The sequence below is a fragment of the Camponotus floridanus genome, unplaced genomic scaffold (assembly GCF_003227725.1).
Source record: "Camponotus floridanus strain SB8 unplaced genomic scaffold, Cflo_v7.5 scaffold6, whole genome shotgun sequence".
In the NCBI taxonomy this organism is placed as follows: Eukaryota; Metazoa; Arthropoda; class Insecta; order Hymenoptera; family Formicidae; genus Camponotus; species Camponotus floridanus.
Genome location: NW_020229769.1, coordinates 2321075 through 2344051, shown reverse-complemented (window position 1 = coordinate 2344051; position 22977 = coordinate 2321075). Strand labels below are relative to the sequence as shown.

General features: G+C 39.0%; 1 protein-coding gene across 2 annotated transcripts in view; it reads left to right on the top strand.

Annotated features, from left to right (window-relative positions):
• The first annotated feature begins 13788 nt into the window (after window positions 1-13788).
• Window positions 13789-22977, top strand: part of LOC105259442 (hemicentin-2) — a 92525-nt gene continuing 83336 nt past the window's right edge. The window contains exons 1-2 of one of the 2 annotated variants that reach the window (XM_025412958.1): window positions 13789-14543; window positions 14669-15775. In XM_025412958.1, the coding sequence (XP_025268743.1) occupies window positions 15667-15775 (109 nt within the window). In that variant the 5' untranslated portion in view covers window positions 13789-14543; window positions 14669-15666. Of the gene's footprint in view, window positions 14544-14659; window positions 15776-22977 lie in introns of both variants that reach the window. The other variant, XM_011271372.3, reaches the window with a different exon arrangement.

Genomic DNA, 22977 nt, shown 5'->3' with positions numbered 1-22977 from the left:
TGTGGTAAAAAAAAATAACGATTCGGACACTCTGCGGCAATTCAAGAGTGCGGGGCTTTATTTCTTGCGGTTGATTTTAATCGCGGAAGCGAAAAACTTTGCGGCATATATAGAGCAAATATATCTATTTAAAATTTGCAAAATCGGATTTTAATACACGAAGAGATATGCGACTTGCGTGAATGTGAATATAATTATATTCCAATTAATTTTTCGATTGTCATTATTAAGTCATGTACTTAATTCAACGTGAAGTGAGATTCGATGAGAATATTTCGTTTCTTGCGCTCGTTTGGCATCATTATTTTGAAAGATGTGAGAAAAATTATTTCTTTTTACAAGATATCTGAAAAATGTCTATTCATCAATGATATTAATTTGGTGAAAATGATCGAAAGAATGCGGACGATCGTAATGAGCTCGCCTGCTCCGTCATTTCTCATAACAGCGCTCGAAGAAACCTGTTTCACCTTCTCGAGAGAGTGCCGCATCGTCGCGCTTTGATTACACTTTTTACAACGCCTACGTATTCAATTATAGGTTATCGACTGGCAAGTTGATTTCAACCTTTTGCCAATTGACTACAGGACCCGAGGCGGTACGGATTCGTAACATCGATGGTGCAACGAATAAACGAGCTTAACAGTTTGGATTTATCCAGAAACGTGATAATGATCGATTCTCTTCTTTTAAGAATACGAGAGATGATTATCTATATGTTAAAAAATGAAATCGAAATAAAAATTTAATCGATTGTTAAATCGCTATTTCATATAAGATTAATTTTTATATCAAGGAAAACGATAATATCATCTTGGAGTTTCTTTATCGTATTTTAATTTCAAGAAATTTCTATTTCTTGAAACGTAAACAAAAATAATATGGACAACATAAAAATTATTTCATATTAAAATAGAAGCGTTATTCTACGATCGATTTTTATCTTATTTATAGAAGAGAATTCATATGCCGTCCATCTCAATACTATTTCAAGCTACATTTCACGCCTATTTCTAGAGTTAGTAGATGCATTATCTCTTATGATCGGTTTTTTTCGGACTGTTATATTGTAGGTATTTCTGAATAAAGCATAACTGTCAAGGAATAAGAAAAAAAAACGAAGTCAGTGTCTACGTAATAACATGTTTGAGCATATATTCAAGCAAAATGTCTATTGAAACAACGTTTTAATAATGAATTTATCGAAAAGGTATTTTACTATAAATGACAGCAATTTTTTCTTTATCTCTTGGACATTCTTTTGACCCAAAATGATACTCTCACAAAATGCACGTCACCAAATATATGTATGATATAATTATATATATATATATATATATATATATATATATATATAATATAATCATATGATGTGTGTATAATTACATGTCAGTTGATGTGTGTATAATTACATGTCAGTTGATATAAAGTGTTATGCTTCTATGAGTTCATATCTATGCAAGAGAAAGTAGCGTTTAACTTGTACGTAGAAGTTATCTGAAATGTTACACTTATATCTACACGTCCTTTTCTTAACGTATATTCATGTCAATCCACATACACACACACATATATATAAATCAATGCAGTAATGACAGGAAAAATTCCAAAGAACAGAATTTTCTCACTGACGTAAATTACAAGCCTCAACTGTCTGGTAAAGTTCAAACGAGCGATCTAAGACAGAAGAAAAGTCTCGGCCGTACCTTCGATCCTGTCGCTGTTTTAACAGTCCGTCCCTTTCAGTCACGTCAAACTATGTAACTCGTGGTAGAATCCCGGCGCCGGAGCAGTTTCTGTCTCCTGTAATTCGCATCCCTCATTATGATGCTCGTCCCGTCTTGTAATACGAGGCCTCCCGACTGCGAATCGAGCGGCCGTTAGGTAGGTAGGTGACCTCGTCTAGGACCCCGGGACCCCGGGTTCGTAATCCCGGAATGAAACTTGCCGCAATTGCCTTGGCACCGTTGGGTTATCGTGACGCGACGCCTCGAAGCGGAAGAGATACAGGACGAGACGGCGAGAGACCCTGAGACCTTGAGAGGAATGTCCGATTAAATGACGTCTGAGTCTGTGCACGGCACCGCGCGTTGCGCTTCGCCAAAGCGATACCTGGGCACGGTTTAACTTTCGACCGAGTTATCCGATATAAAGTTGGTCTCGGGATCATGTACGCTTCCGCTGCTAATTTTGAACGCGGTAGTTCTCGGTTTAGCCTCCCGATATCAGTGCAGACGATCATTACCATGAAAGAGAGAAAGGGAGCGGGAGAGAAATAATTTTAAAAAATCATACTGATGACACGATTACGATGACTGCGATAGAAAAATTAATCATTAATTCGATCGAATGATTTTCGGACAATTTTCAAGCTGCCTGTTGAAATCTTAACTTGTCACACATGATATATTTAAATATGTAATGTTGTTGAAAATCATTAAAGGAAAACTCTTAGGGAATATTAATAACATTTTAACACAATGATGCTTCAATAATTTTTTCTCAACTGTTCGCTACAAAAATGATGACAAAATGTGAAAGAACATTTATCCTTTTATCAATATATTTATATCTATTTTATATCATTAGCTTTTTCCCATTTTCAGAAGTCAATAGAGGTAACGTGGAAAAGGAAGGATGAATGATTAACGAATTAATTAATAAAATTTGCGGTAAAGCTGTAACATACCAACGTCGATATCGATCGCGATGGGCGAGTCAACGACTTCTCGCGAAACGTTAATTCGTACCCGATGCAGTTTAACTATTCCCTGCTTGTGTTACGTGCGGTAACCGATATTCCATGTAAACGAATGCGAGCTGGTTGTACTCGATTGTATAGTCGAAAATCGTTACATTTTCGCCGATATAGGCGAACGCTCATTGTGAAAACGTCACGCCATTCGTTTCGGTAAAGCTGATGAGTTATTAAATGTCCAGGTGTTATTTCGCTAATTACCAACATAATCACGTGACAAACGTCACGCTAAATGAAATTTCCCGAGTGTGTAATAATAGATTCCGTACAATCACGCGCTTGCGGATTTATGTGTTTCCGCAGCCGGCAGTGATCAAACAGTCTCTCAATTGAAGAGACAAGTTAACGATAATAGCGATATGCAACATTTATGATATCTTATTGATTTTCAGATTAAACGAGTAAAAGAGAAAGACAGAGTTTTTGTACAAATACTTTATCTTTCTGAGAAAATTCTCTAGAAATATATTTATATGAGTAATAAGAAATGAGCCATAAAAACATTGCACATCGTATGACGATTCGATTTTCTGAGAATAAAAATTGTGTATAAATATCTGAAAGAAAATCGAAAGTAAAAACATGTTTAACGCTACCTATTTTATTAATGGAAACGATTCTGTCAGATTATTATATTTTAAGAATTCTTTATTCACCCTTTTAATTAGTTGCCACTCAAGATGTTACATGCCATTTTATTTCATTTCATATAACGTTTCACGATGCATTAACCGCAGTCACGCTGCGCTTCTCACTGCACCAAATAAGACCACGAATCGTACGTTCTAGAAACGAATGGAGGATAATCCGTTTGAAATTAACCTTAAATCATCCCTCTTCATTCTAATCCAGGTCGGAGAAGAGGCTCATGAAATAGACGATCGAATGCAATCGAGAAAGATCGTAATATCTCTGCCTAGATATCCGTCGAAGAAACGACCAGTCATGGGGCAGCGACCTCCTTTTTCCTCGCCCTACGAGGGGTCGAAGGTCACTCGATCGATTTACCTTTCCTTTGAAAATAGCCAAATCGTCGGAGGCCTCGACCGGAACCGAGGCGCTTCGTCTCGTCGACATAAATGGATGTTTACCCGTCACGTGACAATGTCTGCCATCGAACTGCGTCCCCGGGCTACCGGAAATGACGGTCATCGTCGCTTCTCGGGAAAATCGTGAAAAACTGCTTTTCCGGTAAAAAAGGATCTCTAAACAAGGGTCCTCCCGAGGGCTCCGGATGTCCTCGCATGGGAGAATTTCGTGTAATTACCAACCGACGAACTAACTAATTACGCTAAAACAATTAAGGAACGTGACTCAGTGCTTGGAATCTCCTGGAGGACACGTTAGACGTATGTATGGCGAGGAGAAACATCTTATCCGTCGGCTATCTAATCCCATTATGCTCGGTTGAATCCTAGGCTCTCATCTATTACAGGCAGCTCCGGTTCAGAGACAATTCGGGTGGAGCTGAGGATCTAGACGCTAAAACCTATTCTCGATATTTTGATTGCTGTTCTTTCAAAATTCTACGCTCGCTGATGAAGTCATTAAAGTGTACATCAGCAATTTTCTAGCTCCCGGATAATAACGTTTTTTGTGGTACAGTAATATTTTATAAACAGGCATCGACGGAAGCGATTTCGGAGCAATTGTCAGTTTGCCAGAGAGAGAATATATATTTACCTTTCGATTTTTTAACGCTTGAGCGAGCATTCATTGTTTACCAATACAAGAATAATTCAGTGCAATGCAACATTGTAACGGAGACGCGATTAAAGCCGGAGATATTACGGCAATTATAAATTTCAACCGCATCAATATTCATTTTAGCGAATAACGATAGCGTAAGATCTATTTTACAGCGGCCGATAAATCCTTTATTTTGATCAGTATAGCGCCATCGGTCTCGCATTAAATAACAATATTTACGATCAAACGTACGCCACACGGCAATAAAGATTAAACAATCGGAATGGGCAAGCCGAGGAAGCCTTTATCTCTCATCCAAAATTTCAAAAGCCAAATTGCGAGGCGCGCGCGCCCCCGCGCTATTAATGCGCGTACGTACATAATCTATAAATCGCATGTGTTTAATGAATTTTTCGTTAATATCGGCAATTCAATCTGCAAATAGAGCCGGGGCTCGTTTTGTCGTGTGGCACAATTCGAATTTATAACCCGCTGCGCTCTGACGTATCGTGTACTGCATTGGTTGTTTGCACGCGTTGAATGCGTGTACGAATATATACGTACGCTTTCGACTACGAAGGCATTCGATGTCGTATCCATTACATTGCGGTGGTTGGCCGTCATGGAAAATATTGACGATTTTTATCGTGGGTGTCTCCCTGACGAGAGAGGGGAATAGAGGGATGCACGTCTATTAATTGGGCAAAATAAAAAGAGATTGATTGTTGATAAATCGTCATGATAAAATGTCAATTATCGGTGTTTATAATATTTACGAATCTTTTATATATATATTTTTTCCATTTTTTTTAATGCATCGTGAAAAACTAACTGTCATATTTTTGCTAAATATTTTTATTAGCTTTGTTTTAAAAGTAAATTCTTCATATTCTTCTACAATATATTTTATATGTATTTTTAAACAGAAAAGAGAAGATGACAGAGAAAGAAGAGAGAAAAACTCTTACGTTTTCTACAAAATTGATTAAAAGTCATTAAATTATAAAAATTTTTTGTTATATCATCATGTAACTTTAGGAAGGCTTTATTCTTATACTGCAGGTCATATATTATCGTGGCATAATATTCTCATAGTATTATTGTTGTATTAATCGCGCGTTATGAGATGCAAGCAATTTTCGTGCTTGCAGGATAATCTTGCCAACTTAGGCAATTACACACAAAGGGTAAAATTAACCGCGTGTCATCCTCGCCTTAATTAAATTACTTCCCTAAGATTAATCACTTTCTCTACATCTTCTACACTGCTTAATACATCATTTGAGTTAATTCAAAGTCTTAAATGATATTTATTGTTAAATAAAGATCGTTTCATGTTAGGCATAAAGAAAAACAGTTGATTATATTTTTTCGATCTTTTGATCGAAAAAATAAAAGATAATCAATAATAATAATATTGTCCCAAAAATAAAAGCTACATGTCTTTATATAAAAGATAATCAAATTTTCTTTAATTATCTTTTAATTAAAAACAAAATATCATACGCTTAAAATAGCATACTAATATTCAGCTATAATGCGAGCAAAATAAATTTTTATTATCTTTCTCTTACTCCTCTTTCATTTTTTAAATAATACATATATCTGCTTGTGTGAATTATTTTGCTTATTCCGATTAATTAAAATCAAATCAAATTGAATTGAAATTCAAAATAACGTTACGACGGACTATTCATATGCTATCGGCGAATATATATAATGCTTTGTACCGGTGCCCATTGTGCGTATTCGCAAATTTTTTTACGCGATCCTGCTTCTCGCTGGACCGGCGAAATATCCAGCCGTGAAACCATGAGCTACGATCGCGCACGGTGTTTATGACACTGGCTCGTCGATGACAATTTATTATTACGAGCCACACTGGTATTGCGTGTAATCTGCGTCACGTTTTACAATTTACCGGTCTTCTCTTTCGCTTTAAATTTCCCCATCTCCCTTTCTCGCGCTATCCGAAACCCCTTCCGTTCCAACGTCCAGTGCCCGCCGGCGAAACATGGGCTCTCGCGTATAAGCGCAAACCCTTTAATTACGCTTTTATCTGATGCATGGTGTAATGATGTTGCAAGTGGCGCGGAATCGCGATGTATAACGCGACCGATGCGATGCTTGGTCGCGGACGGGAATAATTGTGTATGACACGCGCGCGTGTAACACGAGCCCCGGGGCGATGAAACGGGTGAGAAAAGGGCGACGTGTCGAAATTAAGGGCTCGCGAGATCCAGAAGCGGTGACGAAACGAGCCCTTTTATCGGCCGCAAACCAGACGTGTATACTTTGGCTTAATGGCGATGCGAAAGTGTTCGGGACCTCGAGGTAGAATTAACTCGGAAATCGGTTATGTGTCCATCGGCTTGAGCAAAGAAAGATTACGTTACGTTAAAGTATGATATCTGATTGACGGAAACATTTTTGTTCTCGCTTGTATACATGACACGTTGTTTGCGAGCATTTTATCGTTCGCTCAAGGGCTGAGAAAATTGATCCGAGAAATTGTATCTGTATCCAATCGCAACATTTATGTTATTAATATTGATACGGACATGACGGATATACGGATAAAAGAATCTATATTAATAGTTGTCAAAATGACATTAATATCAACATTTAAAAAATGTAACAGTTCCGTATCTAAAAAAGCTTGACGATATTTAAATATCTGTTTCATAATTTATGTCACTTAGCTTAAAATTAAATGCATATATAACGTTTTATTCTTATTGATTTTTAAATATCACCAACAGTTCATTTCTGAAATTATCATTAATATGCATTCAGCTTTATATTGTATTATTTATTGTGTTTTTTATTTTAAATAATAATAATCCTATCAAATAATAAAAAATTGGTAATTAATATATGTTCACCCTGTGGATAATCGATATTTCATATCATTCATTATTAATAATGCGCAATTTCGTAGTTAATTCAATAATATGCATTAGTCGTATATTAAATTAATGTCATTTTACGTAAATTACAATTTACAAAAGTTATCTCGTATCAAAAATAGCTTTATATTTTGCATTTAATAATAAAAAAGAAAATATTATAGTATTCAACATAGTCTTGTTCAATAAAACGCGTTCTAAGTTTTGCTTGCTTCAAGTTCTCTTTCGTTATTTTTTCTTATCTTATTGTATTTCTTGTATCTTTGCGTTAAGCTCCGCAGCAGGTGTAACTCATGTGCCGCAATATCGTGTCTTTGTATCATGATGAAGCTAAAAAAGTTGTTGAAAGCACAACAATCTTTTATTTTAGTAAATGTAATTTTGTCCTCATGTTTTCTGTCATTCATAATAAAAAATCGAATTACGTTTCCATTTTTCGGAATTTTTATTTTTCACTTGCCAATATTATTTTTAACACACACACAAAATCAATAATTGTAAAATAGAATAAAATAAAATATTTTGCCGAGAATATATTCTTCCACAAATTTAAAACAAAATGTAAAAATTGAGCTTTAAAATACGAGTGAATTAGGGCGATATAAATAATATTACTTTAAACTGTCGTACAATGTTCCAGTAGAAATATCCGAGAATGTTGCTTAATTTTCACGCTACCGTTTTATCATTGTGGCGTAATACTACTGGGCGCGCAAGAAATAACTGTGCATGAGTATTGATCGTTCTCGCTGTACCTTGAAGAACCAATAACTGCTGTTCACCACTGAATAACCACACAATCTAAAATATTTTACTTTTTATTTTTCTGTTCCTTATCTGAGTCCGTTTCTTTCTGATGTAGAAAAAGTATTGTACAATATTATTTATCTTATACTTATTTTAGTTAAGAGATAATTTCTTTCTCCCTCTTTCTTAGATTTATCTAATTGTTGTTTTTATCTAAGAGAAATATTTTCTTTCGAATAACCTTATTGCTTCTCTATTTATTATGGTTTTCCAATTATATGCACGTAGAAAAACTTGACCAAATGTTTGCATATGTTGGACATGTGTCATCAATAGTATTTGACTTTGCTTTTATCTCCCTAGACCGCTCCCTATGAAACTGATTCTTCCGCAGCCTCTGCAAATCTTTCGGTTTGGAAGGAAACATCTTTCCCGTTTACGTTTCTCTTGATCCCTGTTTTCCCAGCGTGGTAACGAGGACAAGTCGTTTTTCGTTAAGGGGGAAAGCCCTGAAAGTGGAGAGGTCTCGAAGCGGCCAATGAAGCCAGTATTTCCGAAATCCTTGACGAAAAATCGCCTTTATTTTACCATTTTCCTACATTGTTCTCGACTCTTGCCATTTTCCGCTACTTTTTCAATCTCTATTATATTAATCCACCGTTTGTATTTTTCCAGTGCAGTTACACGCTGATTCCCTTGTTTTGCAACATGTAGCACAAACATATTTCGAAAGGTTATTGATGAAAATAATATCGGTGAAAATCTATATATTAAACATGGAAATAAAAATTGCCTAAAATAAAATCCCTCGGGGAATTTAGCTTAAACCATTCTGTACGGATACACAATGTATCGTGTCGATCGATATTTATCAAGCGATAGTTTTTTCGAGAATTTATATTTTTCGAAGGAAAAACAAATTACCCATCGAACAGCCGGAATATACGGAATGCGAGACACACATGAAGTACTTGACAATTCTGTTTTTTCTTCGTAAAAATGCGAGAGCCGTGACGGAGGCGGGACAAAGGTGCGAAGACTGCGTGATTTTCGTTCATCGGACAACGCGTCATCTGCATAATGCGTAGTTTGTCCATGGGGTTCCCATGTGTAGCGGCTCAGGTGTAACGGAGATGCAGATTTCGCTTCGTGCGAAAGACGTGATATTCGTTGCACGCCTTGTCGTCCATTATCGCTGCCCGGACACCTTTTTTTTTTCTTTTTCGTGAGACGATCGCGGCATCTCCCGCCTTTCGCACCTTTTTGGCAGGCCCCTTTCGCCGTAGGTTACTCAAACATGAAAGAGTGGACGCTCAAATATTTCAGGTCAATCGTGCGATAATAATCTCGGCTTGCGAGAACCGGTAAAGATGACGCTCGTTGAATTTTTCATCTCGATATCGTAATGTAAATTATATCGCGCGGTGGACTACGAATTTTTTCTCTTTTAAATATTAGATTGTAAATAATTATGTAATGGTTGGTGTAAAGTTTCCGTAGTTTTCGAGAGTTACGGCAAAATATAAGTCATAAAGCGGCAATAAATTTTGATGTATGAGGTTTTTCGGCGAAAGCGGAAACTCACACTAGCATGTGGCGGCTAGTGTCGGAAGTGATATCCCAGGGAAACGTGGCGTAGGTTGATGTTAAACTTGATTTCGGCTTCGCAAAAGTTCGTCCGAGAGTTCGCTACTTCTCTAGGAGTAATTCATAACTTTTACCACGGCCCGGTTCAATAACGTCCGTTCCGCTAGCGGTTCATACTGATAATTCATTTTAAAACAGCTCATAACTAAAAGCCAAAGGAATACAGCGTCCGAGAACATTCAGCGCTAAATCAGAAAACTTCCGAACGCAAAAGGCGGGAATCTCGTAAAATTGCATTAGGGTAGTCATTTTCCTCTTCTGATTGCGGCCGAGGGGATTCTAGAAATTGCACGGAGTAATGGATATTCAAGAACGTTCGCTTATACCACGACATACCTGGTCCCCTGGAAGTTAAGAAAAACTTTGTCCGCCCGTAATTCCGGAAATCCTCGCCGATTCGCCGATTCGCCGTTTCTCTCGTCTATTTCTCTCCCCATTGATCGTCCCCGTCGTTCCGGGAGGAAGGAAGTAGAGAAATCGCATAGAGCTGCAAGATACAAACGGACGATGTGTCCGAATGAACGGACCCGTGGAAGGGGGCACAGAATTTTCCTCTCCGACGAAAGACGGCGTGGTGTGTTCCGGCGATCGTAATAACTATTCTCTACCTACCTACCGTAGAACGCCATCCACTTCGCGTAAACACCGGCATAAATTCTAGAGTCCCTTCCCTTCCCCTTCGTCCGCGACCCCGCGTTACACTCCGCACCATCTCGCACCACCGTTAACCGTTACCGGGACCATCGAGGTGTTTCTCACCCTCTACTTAGCCATCCCGCTCGTTTCTTTCGGGCGAAACAAACGAACGGAGCGATTTTCCATTTCCCCAATCGATTTTGCCGATAATGGCGACAATAGTGGAAATAGCGAGAGCCATTAGTCCGGTGATTAATGACGCGCTTATGATCGAACAGAAGCTCGATGCTCGCCTCTTCAACTTGCTACGGAGGAGATTTTCGGAATCTGAGTTCTTTCACCGCGTCCATGGCTGGAAAGGGCGATATTATTGTGACTCTGCGAAAATCGCAGTAATAAGAGACACAGGACCATTATTCACGCGGATGTCTTAGCGGGCGAGTGATTTGCGAGCACAATAGGCGGTGGGAGGCGCAATGTCGGGCGAATGTCGAGATTATTTGTTAAACGCTATGATAAGAGCACATGGCTAAATCGCACGATTTCCTACCGAGATGCATAAAGCTTGAATGAATATTTCGTCGTATATTCCCACGGCAATCTGCTCTCACAAAATCTCGACAATCGCCAACATGAGGGGAAAAATTTAATTTTTTTTATACATGTTTTGTACGATAATATTTTTCTCAACAAATAATTAAAAAATATTGATAAGAATATATATAAATGAGAATATATAAATAAATTATAACGGAATATGTAACAGAATATATCAATGAAAAAGAGAATATATAAATGAATGTGAACAGAATGTATAAATAAATTATAGAATGGATAAAAAATTTCGCGTATCTCAAAAGAGGACAAGGCAGCAACTAAACTTATTATAGTCGATATAAATGAAAAAACTCTAGAAAGTTAAATAACAAAAAGAAAAGGGCTACACCTTTTTCGATCGCTTCCGTCGTCGTCATTAAAGCGGGGAATTAAACGAGTTATCAAAGCACCGGTAGGGCGTGCAATTAAGATATTCCGAATTGGAGTTCGCCGCTCTTTCAAATTCCGCGGTATAATCGATCGCCTTTGCACCTGTCAAACGACGATAAAACCCGATTTTCGGATTACGCGATCCTATTGAGAGATGCGAGCGCGTTGGTGGTCGGGACAAGACGAGTAGGAGGACGGTGTGACTGACAGGCTTTATGGTTTATTCGACAAGTCGAAGAGTACATAGGGAAGCCTATAACATCGTATCCAGCTTACGCTTTGGGTTAACAGCCTGGGTGTCCGACAATGTACCATGATGCATGACGCGGTGTCGAGTTCCAATTCGCCGGGCATCCATGAAAGCAGGCTCTGTGCTCGATGTAAAATATCGGCGATTCGAGATGAAACGAAGCGCGCGCAACGAGCCCTCGTGTGTGGGTGTAGTAGATGAGGGCTGCCGATTGCGTCTCTTTGAACGATTACCTTTAACTCGATACATAAATGATCGGTTTTTATGTTAAGGCTTAGCTAACACGTTCACGCATCGTATTAATACGAAAAATATTAGATTAACGATTATATATATATATATATATATATATATATATATATATATATATATTGTGCGGAATAAAGGAAGTAAATGAAATATATTACTAAAGGTGATTTCGAGAAATCGAGGCCACAACTTTATTGATATTTATCTGTAAAAATAAAGAATAAATATATTTTGTATAAGGCATAATAAATGTATTATGCCAAGAATGTCCATACTATTGCTTTTACTCTTAATTAAATATTTTTTTCTCTCGAAATATTTTTAGCTTTACCGGGGCATCTTCGATCAATGACCCGAGAATCGAATTTAATTTCACTACGCTTAAGATTGATTGGATTAGTTGTGTCCTCTAAATAATATATTTCGCTTTTTTGATTATTTAAATGCATTGTAATGAAAATCGTAGTGCTTAATTTACATATTATCAGTAATAGTTAATGTAACATCTATTTGAGTATATGTTAGATAAATGTTTTAACAAATAAAATGTATAATTCTATCAAAAATAGGAAACATTCAAATTATCGCATTCGTCAATTATGATAGATTCGGATATCGGTATAATTAAAGCGCATAAATGTTATTACATTTTCTCTATCATTGTATTATATATAAATTTACTATGTCCTTGTATGAAGTAAAATATCACTCGATATGATCACATTTTGATTCGTCGATTAATAATATAGTAATAAATCGCTAAAGGATTAGTCCTCACTCATCAATCAATCGTGTCAGTTATCAATGGTTTTTATACAATTATATCTCGCAACGCGTGCAAGTGATGGAATATTTGGAACACGACGAGAGTTTTGAATATGATTCAAAATATGATTCATAATTGCAGGAATATTAAATTATTCCGTCTAATATTACATAGAATTGAGTATTAATAAAAGGCTGATATTCGTGTTAACTGTCAAAATATTAAATAAAAATAGAAGATTGAAAAAAATAAGGAAATAACGATATATAGGATACTGCTTATATAGGGACATGCTTAGATATTCAAAGCGGATTTAGCAAAGGTATCTTCCTAGATACCTACTCGAGGATTAGGAAGTGATTTGCAGGCGATTGCCGATAGCGATGGAAACACGAAAGCCGGAATTTATCGTGATTGGAGCGAGTTCTCGTAGAGAGAGTCATGAAGCTTCGAGGGCGGTTATCTCGTGCATGCACTGGGTACGCACGAACTATCAGTTTTCATGAACACACTTCGTGTGACGTAAGTACGTGTGCTCCTATTTTACGAGGACATATTTATCGTTATGCGCAAAATATTCTCCTTCAACAAGTTCCCACGAGTCTTCGGGAAAGGTCTGAAATTTCATAATAAATAATATGAGCAGTCAGATTATTATTAAGGTAATCTCTGACGCGTTTAATTAGAAACTATCCGTTTTCTGAAATGAAATCTACGTCCCGAGAGAGTAGTTTGATTCTTTCACGAGACTTTCCTCTCCCACCGCGAGCTCTCATTAGAATCGTAAGAGCGTAACGTCCCTGGCATTCCGTCCCACCACCGACTTCCCTTCTCTCCTGTCGAAAATCTTACGTTCACGCATCCGCGCCTGGACCGCGCGGCGATTACGGCGACTCATTAGCCGCGCCGGTAAATCATAGCGTTCCCCGCGATCAAGAGGGAGATGGTAGGAACGAGCATGGAAGTCTCGAGAGCGAAACGCGCCGAGATAGTGAACGGGAGGAGGATGGAAAGCATGGGGGGAGTCCGGGTCCATGGAACGTACGGCGCGAGCGTGCCCGAGGCTGACCGAGCGAGGACGGAGCGAGCCGAAACGACTCGCGAGGGTTCCTCGCGTTATTCAATGGCTTCAGTACCGAGCCGCCGCGGGTCAGGGCTCGATGTGGCTTCGTCGCGGGGGAGTTTCGTCGCCGGTGCCGTTTTCACGTCGGTTACGCGACGCGCGAATGATTCATGAATCAAAATCGGAGCGAGAGCGCGCGGATCGATCGATCGCGGGATCGAGTGCCTCGCGGATGCCGATCGATGATCCGGAAGTTGCGATCCGCCGAGATCTCGCCGGTATTTAAACGCGATCGGTTGACATTAATTGACGCGAGTGAATTTCGCACGATTCTTTCCGTTCAATGTTACTTCTGAAATCTTCGATTTTCGCGCGCAAGATTCTCTCGCGAGTGCGTCCCTAACGCACGTGCTCGGTGGGTGTATCGCCGCAGGGCTGGGGGAGGGAAGGATAAGTGCGGAAAATCAAAGTTCTCGATCGGAGCACGTTGTGCTCCGAATGAACATCGCAGATCTGGTGGCTGTGCGGGGCGCTATTCGGTTAACTGGCGTTCCGTTACAGCTGAAACTATTCGTCGCACTTGAATTAACATGTCGATATCGTGATTAACTTAGTCCGCAATTTCCTACGCACGCGGGTGACCGCTCGATATTGGCTGCTACTTGACGAGGTCGACGTGTCGGAACGTAAGGGTGAAATATAACCGAAAGTACAATCAGTAGTGTGGCAAAACGACGATTTGTTCCGCGATCGATAAGCGTTCGCTTATTTCGAGATTTCCAACATTCGCGTAACCCTCAATACCCAAGAAGACGAAGAGCTTCATAATTTATCATAAAAAGGTTTCGAACAAATAATTTTATTTCATATAATTCAGGAGAAATTGACGTAATTTTCTTCTCCAAGTTGTTTGTCGGATTGAATCTTTTTTTTTAAACAATATTGCATGCTTGATTAGATGTTGCAGAAGAGAAAATACGATCGCATCGAAAACGAGGACGGCGTAAATCCTGCAAGTATTTTGAAAATTTATCAGGCTAGCAACCTAGTTGCGCTTGGACGTATATCGTACTGAAGTTTCGACAGCCGGAATTTCAAGACAAGTCGAATCCACTTTGCAAGTTTAGTCGCGACCCGGCCGATATTTTATTCCATTCCACGGAGGTTTACCACGCGATCGAACGCGTTAGTGGGTATCGCGACAGGGACAGAAACGTTCGGAATCCGAAGGAAACGGCCTGCAATCCGCCCTGATGCAGACAATAAAACTATAATCGCCGCTTAGAGAGGCTGTCAGAAGGAGCTTCGTTCCCTTACGTTTTCGTTTATCCGGTAAATCCAGCGATCATCCGCTCGTTCGACACACCCCCGGGAAATTCTACGACAGCGACAAATTTACCAGAGGATTATATCACGAGAAACGAGCGAATCAAGTTTTAACTCGCCTTCTTCATCTCAAGAATCGCATCTCCTGCAGGAATCAATCGAACGCACTCGAGTCGTAGAGAGCCGCTTTAACCAGGAAGAATCTCGCATCTCGGTGACATAAGATGGAAAACACCGAATGGTCATAACACACATCGTTAGGTCCCGTGTCCTGTTCTCGGGAGGCTGGAAAGACAAATAGTCGCCGTCTCATTAAATGACGACAAGTACGTGACCGACAAGATAGATAGGGGACTCGTATATCGGTTCACGGCGGCAACGTCAACGACGACGACGAGGAACGGACGATGTGGACGGAGGCGCAATGCAGCAGCAGCAGCGGCGGCGACGGCGGCAGCGGCAGAAGCAACAGCAACGACAACGGCAACGAGAGCGGCAGCAGCGTCGGGGGTTGCAATTAGTGCCGGCTCGCTACGGTCGCGAGACTACGTAACGACTAAAGGAGGTGGGAGCGCAGGGTGCCGCGCCGACCTCCAGGGGGGTCGAGGGTGTGTGTAGTGCGCGTGAAAGGGAGACAAAATGTGGTGGAGGTGGCGGTGGTGGAGTGTCGTGACGACGACGGTGCTGGTGATGCTGGTCTTGGGAGCCGCTACGGCGTACTCGGAACTATCCGAGCTGGATAAGCCAAGTGAGTAATGCGCCCCCCTTACGTCTACTAGTTACACCTGATTTAGAGCTGGGATTTAATCCTTTCGGAGGAGGCGAAGGTGTATCGTTCCTGTGGCCTCAATAATAATCGATCGAATTTCTTCAAGTATCGTGCACGATGTATTATTCTGTGGATCATGCAAAAGTTAAGAAAAATGGAGTATCAATTGTTGTTTTTTTTTTTTAAATATGAATTAAATATTATTGATACTCTTTGAATAAGAGATACAATTTGTCTGTTTCGAGAGGATTAAGGTGTTCTCCAAGTTTCGTGGCGGCCCCGCGGGTCAAAGGTCGTGACGCGACGAATGAAATCAAATCTTCACGGTCCCTCGTCACGGGGCTGTTGGAAACTTTAAACAGCGGATTATTACCGTCGACCTCATCCGAGGAAGTTTCGCTCGACCGCGTTTCAGTCTCTCTTCCCCTCGTCGAAACTCGAGTACGGCGTTAGTCGATGAGGGGGATATAAATGGAAAGGTGCTTCTGAATATCATTAGCGGCTTCTCCGATGTCCCATAATTAATCGGGCACTTCGCACCCGCCGAAACTGTCCTTGAGACGTCACGATCGCTGCGTGCATCGTGTCGCGATGCTGTAACAACTGTATTTAAAAATTAAAATAACGTACGAGCGTGTTATTTTATCTGGGCAGTCGGATCTACAATGTAAATCATAATTGTAGGAATTTTAATCCGACTGAGGTACGAGGTGATCGCGCGAGGTCGATGCATATCATTAGCGATAGGAACACCGTTCCGTGATTAAAATCTCTCGCGCCATTACGTGGTCGTAATTGTATTCATCGGACGGCACACATACGCAGTTTTAAAGATAGGGTAAAATAAAAGTGGATAGCTCTCTTGAAAGAACACAATTGAACAATTAAATTAATCTCTAACAATCTTTGATTTTTATTATTTGGCATCATCAAATTAATTTAAATTTTATATAATTTTTGAATATTTAGATTTGAAACTACTTTCGCACGATATTAATAAGCTCTTTTATTTTCTAGTAAAAAAAAAGAAACGTTTCTAAAAATACATCAGTTCTGTAAATACTATTCGGAAACGAAGCCTTCGCGAATTATTCAAGTGTACAAACAAAAAATAATGTAATAAAGTTGTAAATGTCAAAGAGCTAATGTTATTTTGTTGTTGTTTTGCTGTTTGCAGACGATAAGTAATGTAATGTATGACATAGTAAAACTAAAAATATAATATCATATATTTTTTCTACATTATCGATTACTTGGCACAGCTAGAATAGCAACAGGAAGTCTTGTCGATTGATTATTAAAAAGCTTCAATATCATCTTTAAGCTTATTTCGTATCGTGCATGTTATAATTATACGTGACGTTTTGTAGATAATACGCGCTCCAAAAATTAATTTAACATTCTATAAGCCAGATAAGTGATAAGGAAAATTATAGGACCAAGATATCCGATCGATTCAGGAACAGTAGAAGACTTAGAGCAAGGGAATGACGGCTAAAATAGTTTAATTAAACCACGACGCTAAGCCCTCTTAAATTTATAGCCGTGCAATAAAAAAGTATGTTCCACAGCAGGGACGTGAAGAGAAAAAAATTGGAGTTTCAATAGCAAAGTTCGGTCCCGTTTCGCAGGACAAAAATAATGTGATGTTGGTCCTGCACTTTCGCGAAATTCTTTTGCGAAAATTTCTCACCTATTGCACCATTTATTCGTCACCGTTTCTGCCGCGTATAAATGCCAATGCGTATTTAATTCCATCAAGTGCGATATAATGTAGAATTTTCGTAATATCCTTTTAAATACTAGTGACACTTCCAATTAGCAACAAATCTTCTCTGACATTTTCGCAAATTTCAGCCCTGATTATCTGATTGCCTCTATGCTTACCAAGACAATAACGTAACAGTTCATTATGGAATATCTGGGAATATCCATATCATCTCACTGATGACATATTGGATGACCAGAGGGATTAATGTTGCCCGCAATTGACAATCACTGGGTCCTCAATAATTGTAGAAATGCAATTATTGCAATGATAATTGACGGAAATCTGTGTGGCAGGCAACATATATGTTGCGATGCTTGAAAAATTGAACCAGATCGAATGGCATTCTCGTTAAATTATTTCAATCAGGGAAATTGAAATATTATTATGAAAAAGATAATGATCGGATAGCATATATCATTGACATTAAATTCCGTTCAGAATACGAGGAATGGACAAACAGCCACTCTTTCCCTCTCGTTCCTCTGCGAAGAGAACGAGAAAACGCCACGTAATTTATATTTTATAGAGAATTGTAATTATCTATGCATAGTGAAAAAAATGGAGCCATGATCGCGCGAAGCTAAAACATCAAAATTCCCGGTTATATCAATTATGTTCTGTTCTCTTGGAAGAGAAATCCTAAAATGCATCTTGATTGAACAAAACTGAACACACACACACACATACACACATATCGTTGCCGATGTGAATTTCCCCGCGAGATATTGGCAAACGCAAATTAACGCAAGCCTCGGCTGATTCAAAGGCGATTAATTACGATCGGAATTGCTCGACTTCGTTAAATAATTACTTCACAGCGTGATGAAACGTCAGGCTGCGTGCGTTTTCATAAGTTTGTTCGACTTCTACTTTTCAACAGGTGTTGCCGGCGACGAAAGACAACCGACGTGTACACATGGTACACAGATAACTAACGTGTGGCGTTAATTAACGATGCTTTCAGATTTATTTCGCGTAGCGTAAAGTTAGACGCATTTACTTTGTTGCGTTCAGGTATCGCGAAATAGCATTTGGTTTCTCTTTAAAGCTATTGTCTGTGAAGCTAATGTTAAAATCCAACGTGCTAGGAAAGCGGTCAGTAAATGTCAGCGATGAGAGATGCGTTTATTTTTATAATGTTTTGTTTTTTTAATGTGTATGGCTTAAGACGTAGTGTACACTTCCAGTAAATAATTACAACCGCAACAACTGGAAAAAACAACTTTAATGTTCGCGTATCATCGAAAAATGTACTTTGTACTATAAAAGGGATCTCTTTACGAGTCATGTTTTTATAAACAGACTGCACCGGAAAATGTAAACTAGAGCGTTTGCCATAGCGCGCACGCCGGTTAACATTTTAATAGAGATTGCATAACCGGGAATGCTTTCACCGGGCCATAATATATGGAAAATGCGTTACAAAACATATCCGCGCTAAAAAATAAAACATCTGTTCTTTTTACGTAAACAAAGTTTTAAAAAGTTCTAAATATTTATAGAAACAATGTGTTCACACAGAATGTAAACACGAAGTTACTTTTCTCTCAATGATTTCTAGTTTTGCAAAATATGCAATCGTTGAATTTTTTATTATTTTTTATTTCAAAAATTTTCAGAGATACCTAATGCTTATTTCCGTCTCAGAGATAAAGAATTCTCAATAAGTTCGATGCAATATGTGTGATCGCAGATTACTCATTCATAATTCTTTAGGAATTCTTCGCGAAGTCTTGATACACAGAAGTCTTGATACATATACACAGAATTCTCTCTCTGAACCTCATATCTAAATCATTATCGTATTTGACAGTCAGCTGTCGCTTTTCAACGACAGCATTCGAAATCGCAACTAGCGACACGGTGGTAATTAATTTTTTTGTCAAAGCCGAAAAGCAAGGACAACGGACGGATTATTAGGAAATCTGTCTAATGGGCAGCCATTTGTCATCCTCCATCCAAGGTGGCATTGCGGAAAGGGTAAGAAGGACCCCTTATGTGCACGCCGCAAGACGATAATTTGCACGCGATTTCGTTCGCCGTATACACCTTCCGCGTCGGTATATAACTTAATGGAAACACGGCTCGGCTCGCTCCAGAATTCAAAAATAACAGAACCTTGTAAAGCGAACACGACAAGCGAGCGTTCGGGCGAGAAGCATTTTGCGTGGTGATTACGGTGTAATTACGGGAATCGTAGAAACGATGATTATTATTAACATAACGACACATGCGATATTACTTTCGAGCTGTCGTTAAAAAATGGTACGGTCTCCCTTTCCCTCGCCCCATGCCCTCGTCGTCTATATCCTTGCGTAACAACCTTATCGAAATAATGACCGAGGTAAGGTAAAAGCAGCATTATCGCGCATCTAAAGCAAGGCGGAGACGATCAAGCGACGTAACATGTATGTTTCATACCTGACACGCGAATATTATCTCGAGTCTAATCCTAGGAAGATTAATTGGAATTGGCAGTGCACTTGTTATTCTTAGACGACCCACCGTATGCTAAAATAACATTACGTGCGCGCTAAACCCGAAAGGACCAAAATGATAATTATTATGCGATTCCGCTGGATAACCTCGTTCCGTCAGTGGAAAATTTGTGAAAGGATGATTAACGAACACAGAGCGATGAGAGATGACGAGATGTACATTTTGCCTGTCAAACGTTTTTTTTTTCCCCCGCGAGACCGAATGCTCGGAATGTGCGCGTGATGTTCGTGTGATAAAAAATATCAAGCGTTTACTCGTTTGAAGAGAATCATTATACGAAGAATGTGGATAAATGCGAGAAATTATTGCAGTATCATCCCTCTTTAACAAGAATACCGAATGATTATTTGCACGCAATCTTACTCCGCATTCGTTCGATGCAGTCGTGACTAGAGTTAGCATGGCGTATTTCTTTTTTTGTCATTGAGATCGTTTTATTTAAAATTCACTCAATCTAAGTGCATTTATTTGCCATTTTTCAAGATATTTTTTACCCTTTATTTGATTGTGAGCGAAAATAAGATTACGAGAAAAATAGAATCTTTTCTTAAAAATCTCGTTTCACGATGATGAATTTATTCGCACGAATTCTCCACCGGAGAATATTTTTATAGAATATGGAAAAAAGTGACACCGGAACTCTCGTTACGTTTCATGATAATTGCATATTGCACGTCAAAAACGTCTCGCGATCAAGGTACGGTGCGTGATACAAAATTTATTTGACGCGGCGAGAATAAACTCTGACATAATGTCGCGAATGTTTCATACGTCGTAATTCGCGCAATTCTGTCAAGAAACGACATATTTCATATTACTGTAATCCGCAGCAAGCCTGCAACAATGCTTGTACGCGCATTCCAAACTACGTATTTCTCACGGGCCTTTCATATATGACGGCGAAAATTCAGGATATCGCTCCCGCGGGTCTCGTTTCGCAAAACTGCAACGCGGGTAACGAGTGGATCCACTTCAATATGTCAATACTATGAGCTTAACTCGTGACTGGTGACGCGGAATTTCGATACGTTTTCACCGCCGTCGTGATAAAACTTAAAAAAGTGCACCGCACGCCGTGACAAATTTTTCACGCATCGCGCAAACATCGCGCGAAATTTACTACGCTTCGAGCGCTTTAACCCGAAAACGTGTTTTCGAAGCGCATTTTTTTCTTTTCTTCAGATTAAATTTATCTCGCCCGTTATCGATATGATCCGATTAATTAATGCGCGAATGGAATACGATTGATGCAATTTGATCGTCAAGTCTTGTACACGGTAAGAGAATAAAAATTATCGCTGTCGTAAAACGTCGCGGCTCTTGCGTTTCATCATTTTTTCATTTATCTGCAATTCATAGCTCTGCAACGTTATGGTCTATCTCTCGTAAATATGACTTGCACGTATGTATCGCGCGCATTTTATTCCTTTTACGACGCTTTCTTTTATCCGACTCGTATATTACGAGAAACTCGTATGGGAATTTTTATCCGCACTTCTTCGTCAAGAGGAAAATCCGGAAATCGCGCTCACACGCGAGTCCGGAAAACGCGTACTGAGAAGTTTCGTTAAACTTTGATCAATCGTAACATTTGCACCATACTCTGATAAAGTCAGTAATTATCGCGACCAAGTTTCACGATAGTGCGGAGAGAAAAGGAAGCTCTATGGTGAATAGTAACGTAGCGTCTCGTTAATTTGACCACTAATGCGCGAACGGATTTAACGCCCCCCGTTTCTTCGGCTTATTCGTTTGGTATCTTGTTACGGAATTAAATTGTGATGTCACTTTTTTCACTTATATGAAAGAGAGATGCCTTGATTGCGAATGGCAATATTTTTAATATCCAAAAGCTAATATTCAAATATTTTCAAAGATTTCGTTCAATTTCCTTGACATGAAAAGTAATAGAATGCAGTCCGTGATTTGATACTTTTAATTGAGTCAAGTCCGGGCTTAGCAAATTAAATATATCGAATTATTTTCTCTGCTTCGTTTTCCTTAGTTTGATATATCAATCTTTGTTCGAGATATTGTCTTTTATTGGCGGCTAACAGATTGTGCGATACGCACAATCTGTCATACAAGGCATTTCAAACCAAAATTAAATTTGTCAGACTCAGAAGACAATTAAATGACAGCAAACTATTCTAAATTAAACCTTTGATTTGTCAAACGATAAACTTCCATGAAGCAGGATCAAATTAACAAAATCATATTAAATCATATTAAACTTATTAAATTATTTAGTACCTTTTTTGTACTAATTTGTACCACTAATAATAATTTTGTACCCTGTGCAATTTATAAAAAACCGGGACACTGCCATCTTAATATTAAGCCAGTAAAATCACAATTAAAAAAAAAAGAAAAATTAAATCAAGTACAGAAATATAACAGACTGAATTTGTACTAATTTGTATCATTAAATACAAATTCAATCTATTTAATTTTTTTTTCTTTTTTTTTATTATGGTTCTGGTTGCTGGCTTAATATTAAAGTGGCAGGTTTTTTTCGAAATTGCACAGGGTACAAAATTATTATTAGTGGTACATATCTGTATAAAATATGTATTGAATAATTTGATCGATTTGGTCCTGTTTTAATAGAGATAAACGATGATATTGCATGGCACATCGCGAGGGTCTCTATCGTTTGTAAAACGGCGATCTAAAAATCTCGTCTTGTCGGTTCCCCGTGCTCGACGAACTCGTCGGTTTCTATCTTTCCGCGGCACTGATTCCGCGTAACTTTCTAACTGGTTAATTCGCACCCGACCACCCCTCGCGCAGGGTACGGTTGGCGCTAACGAGTCCACAAACGAGCTGTAGTGGCACGTGAGGAATAGGGAAGGCGAAGGGGATCTCCAACGAGAGTCGGGAATTCGAACGACTCGACGAAACGACTGCC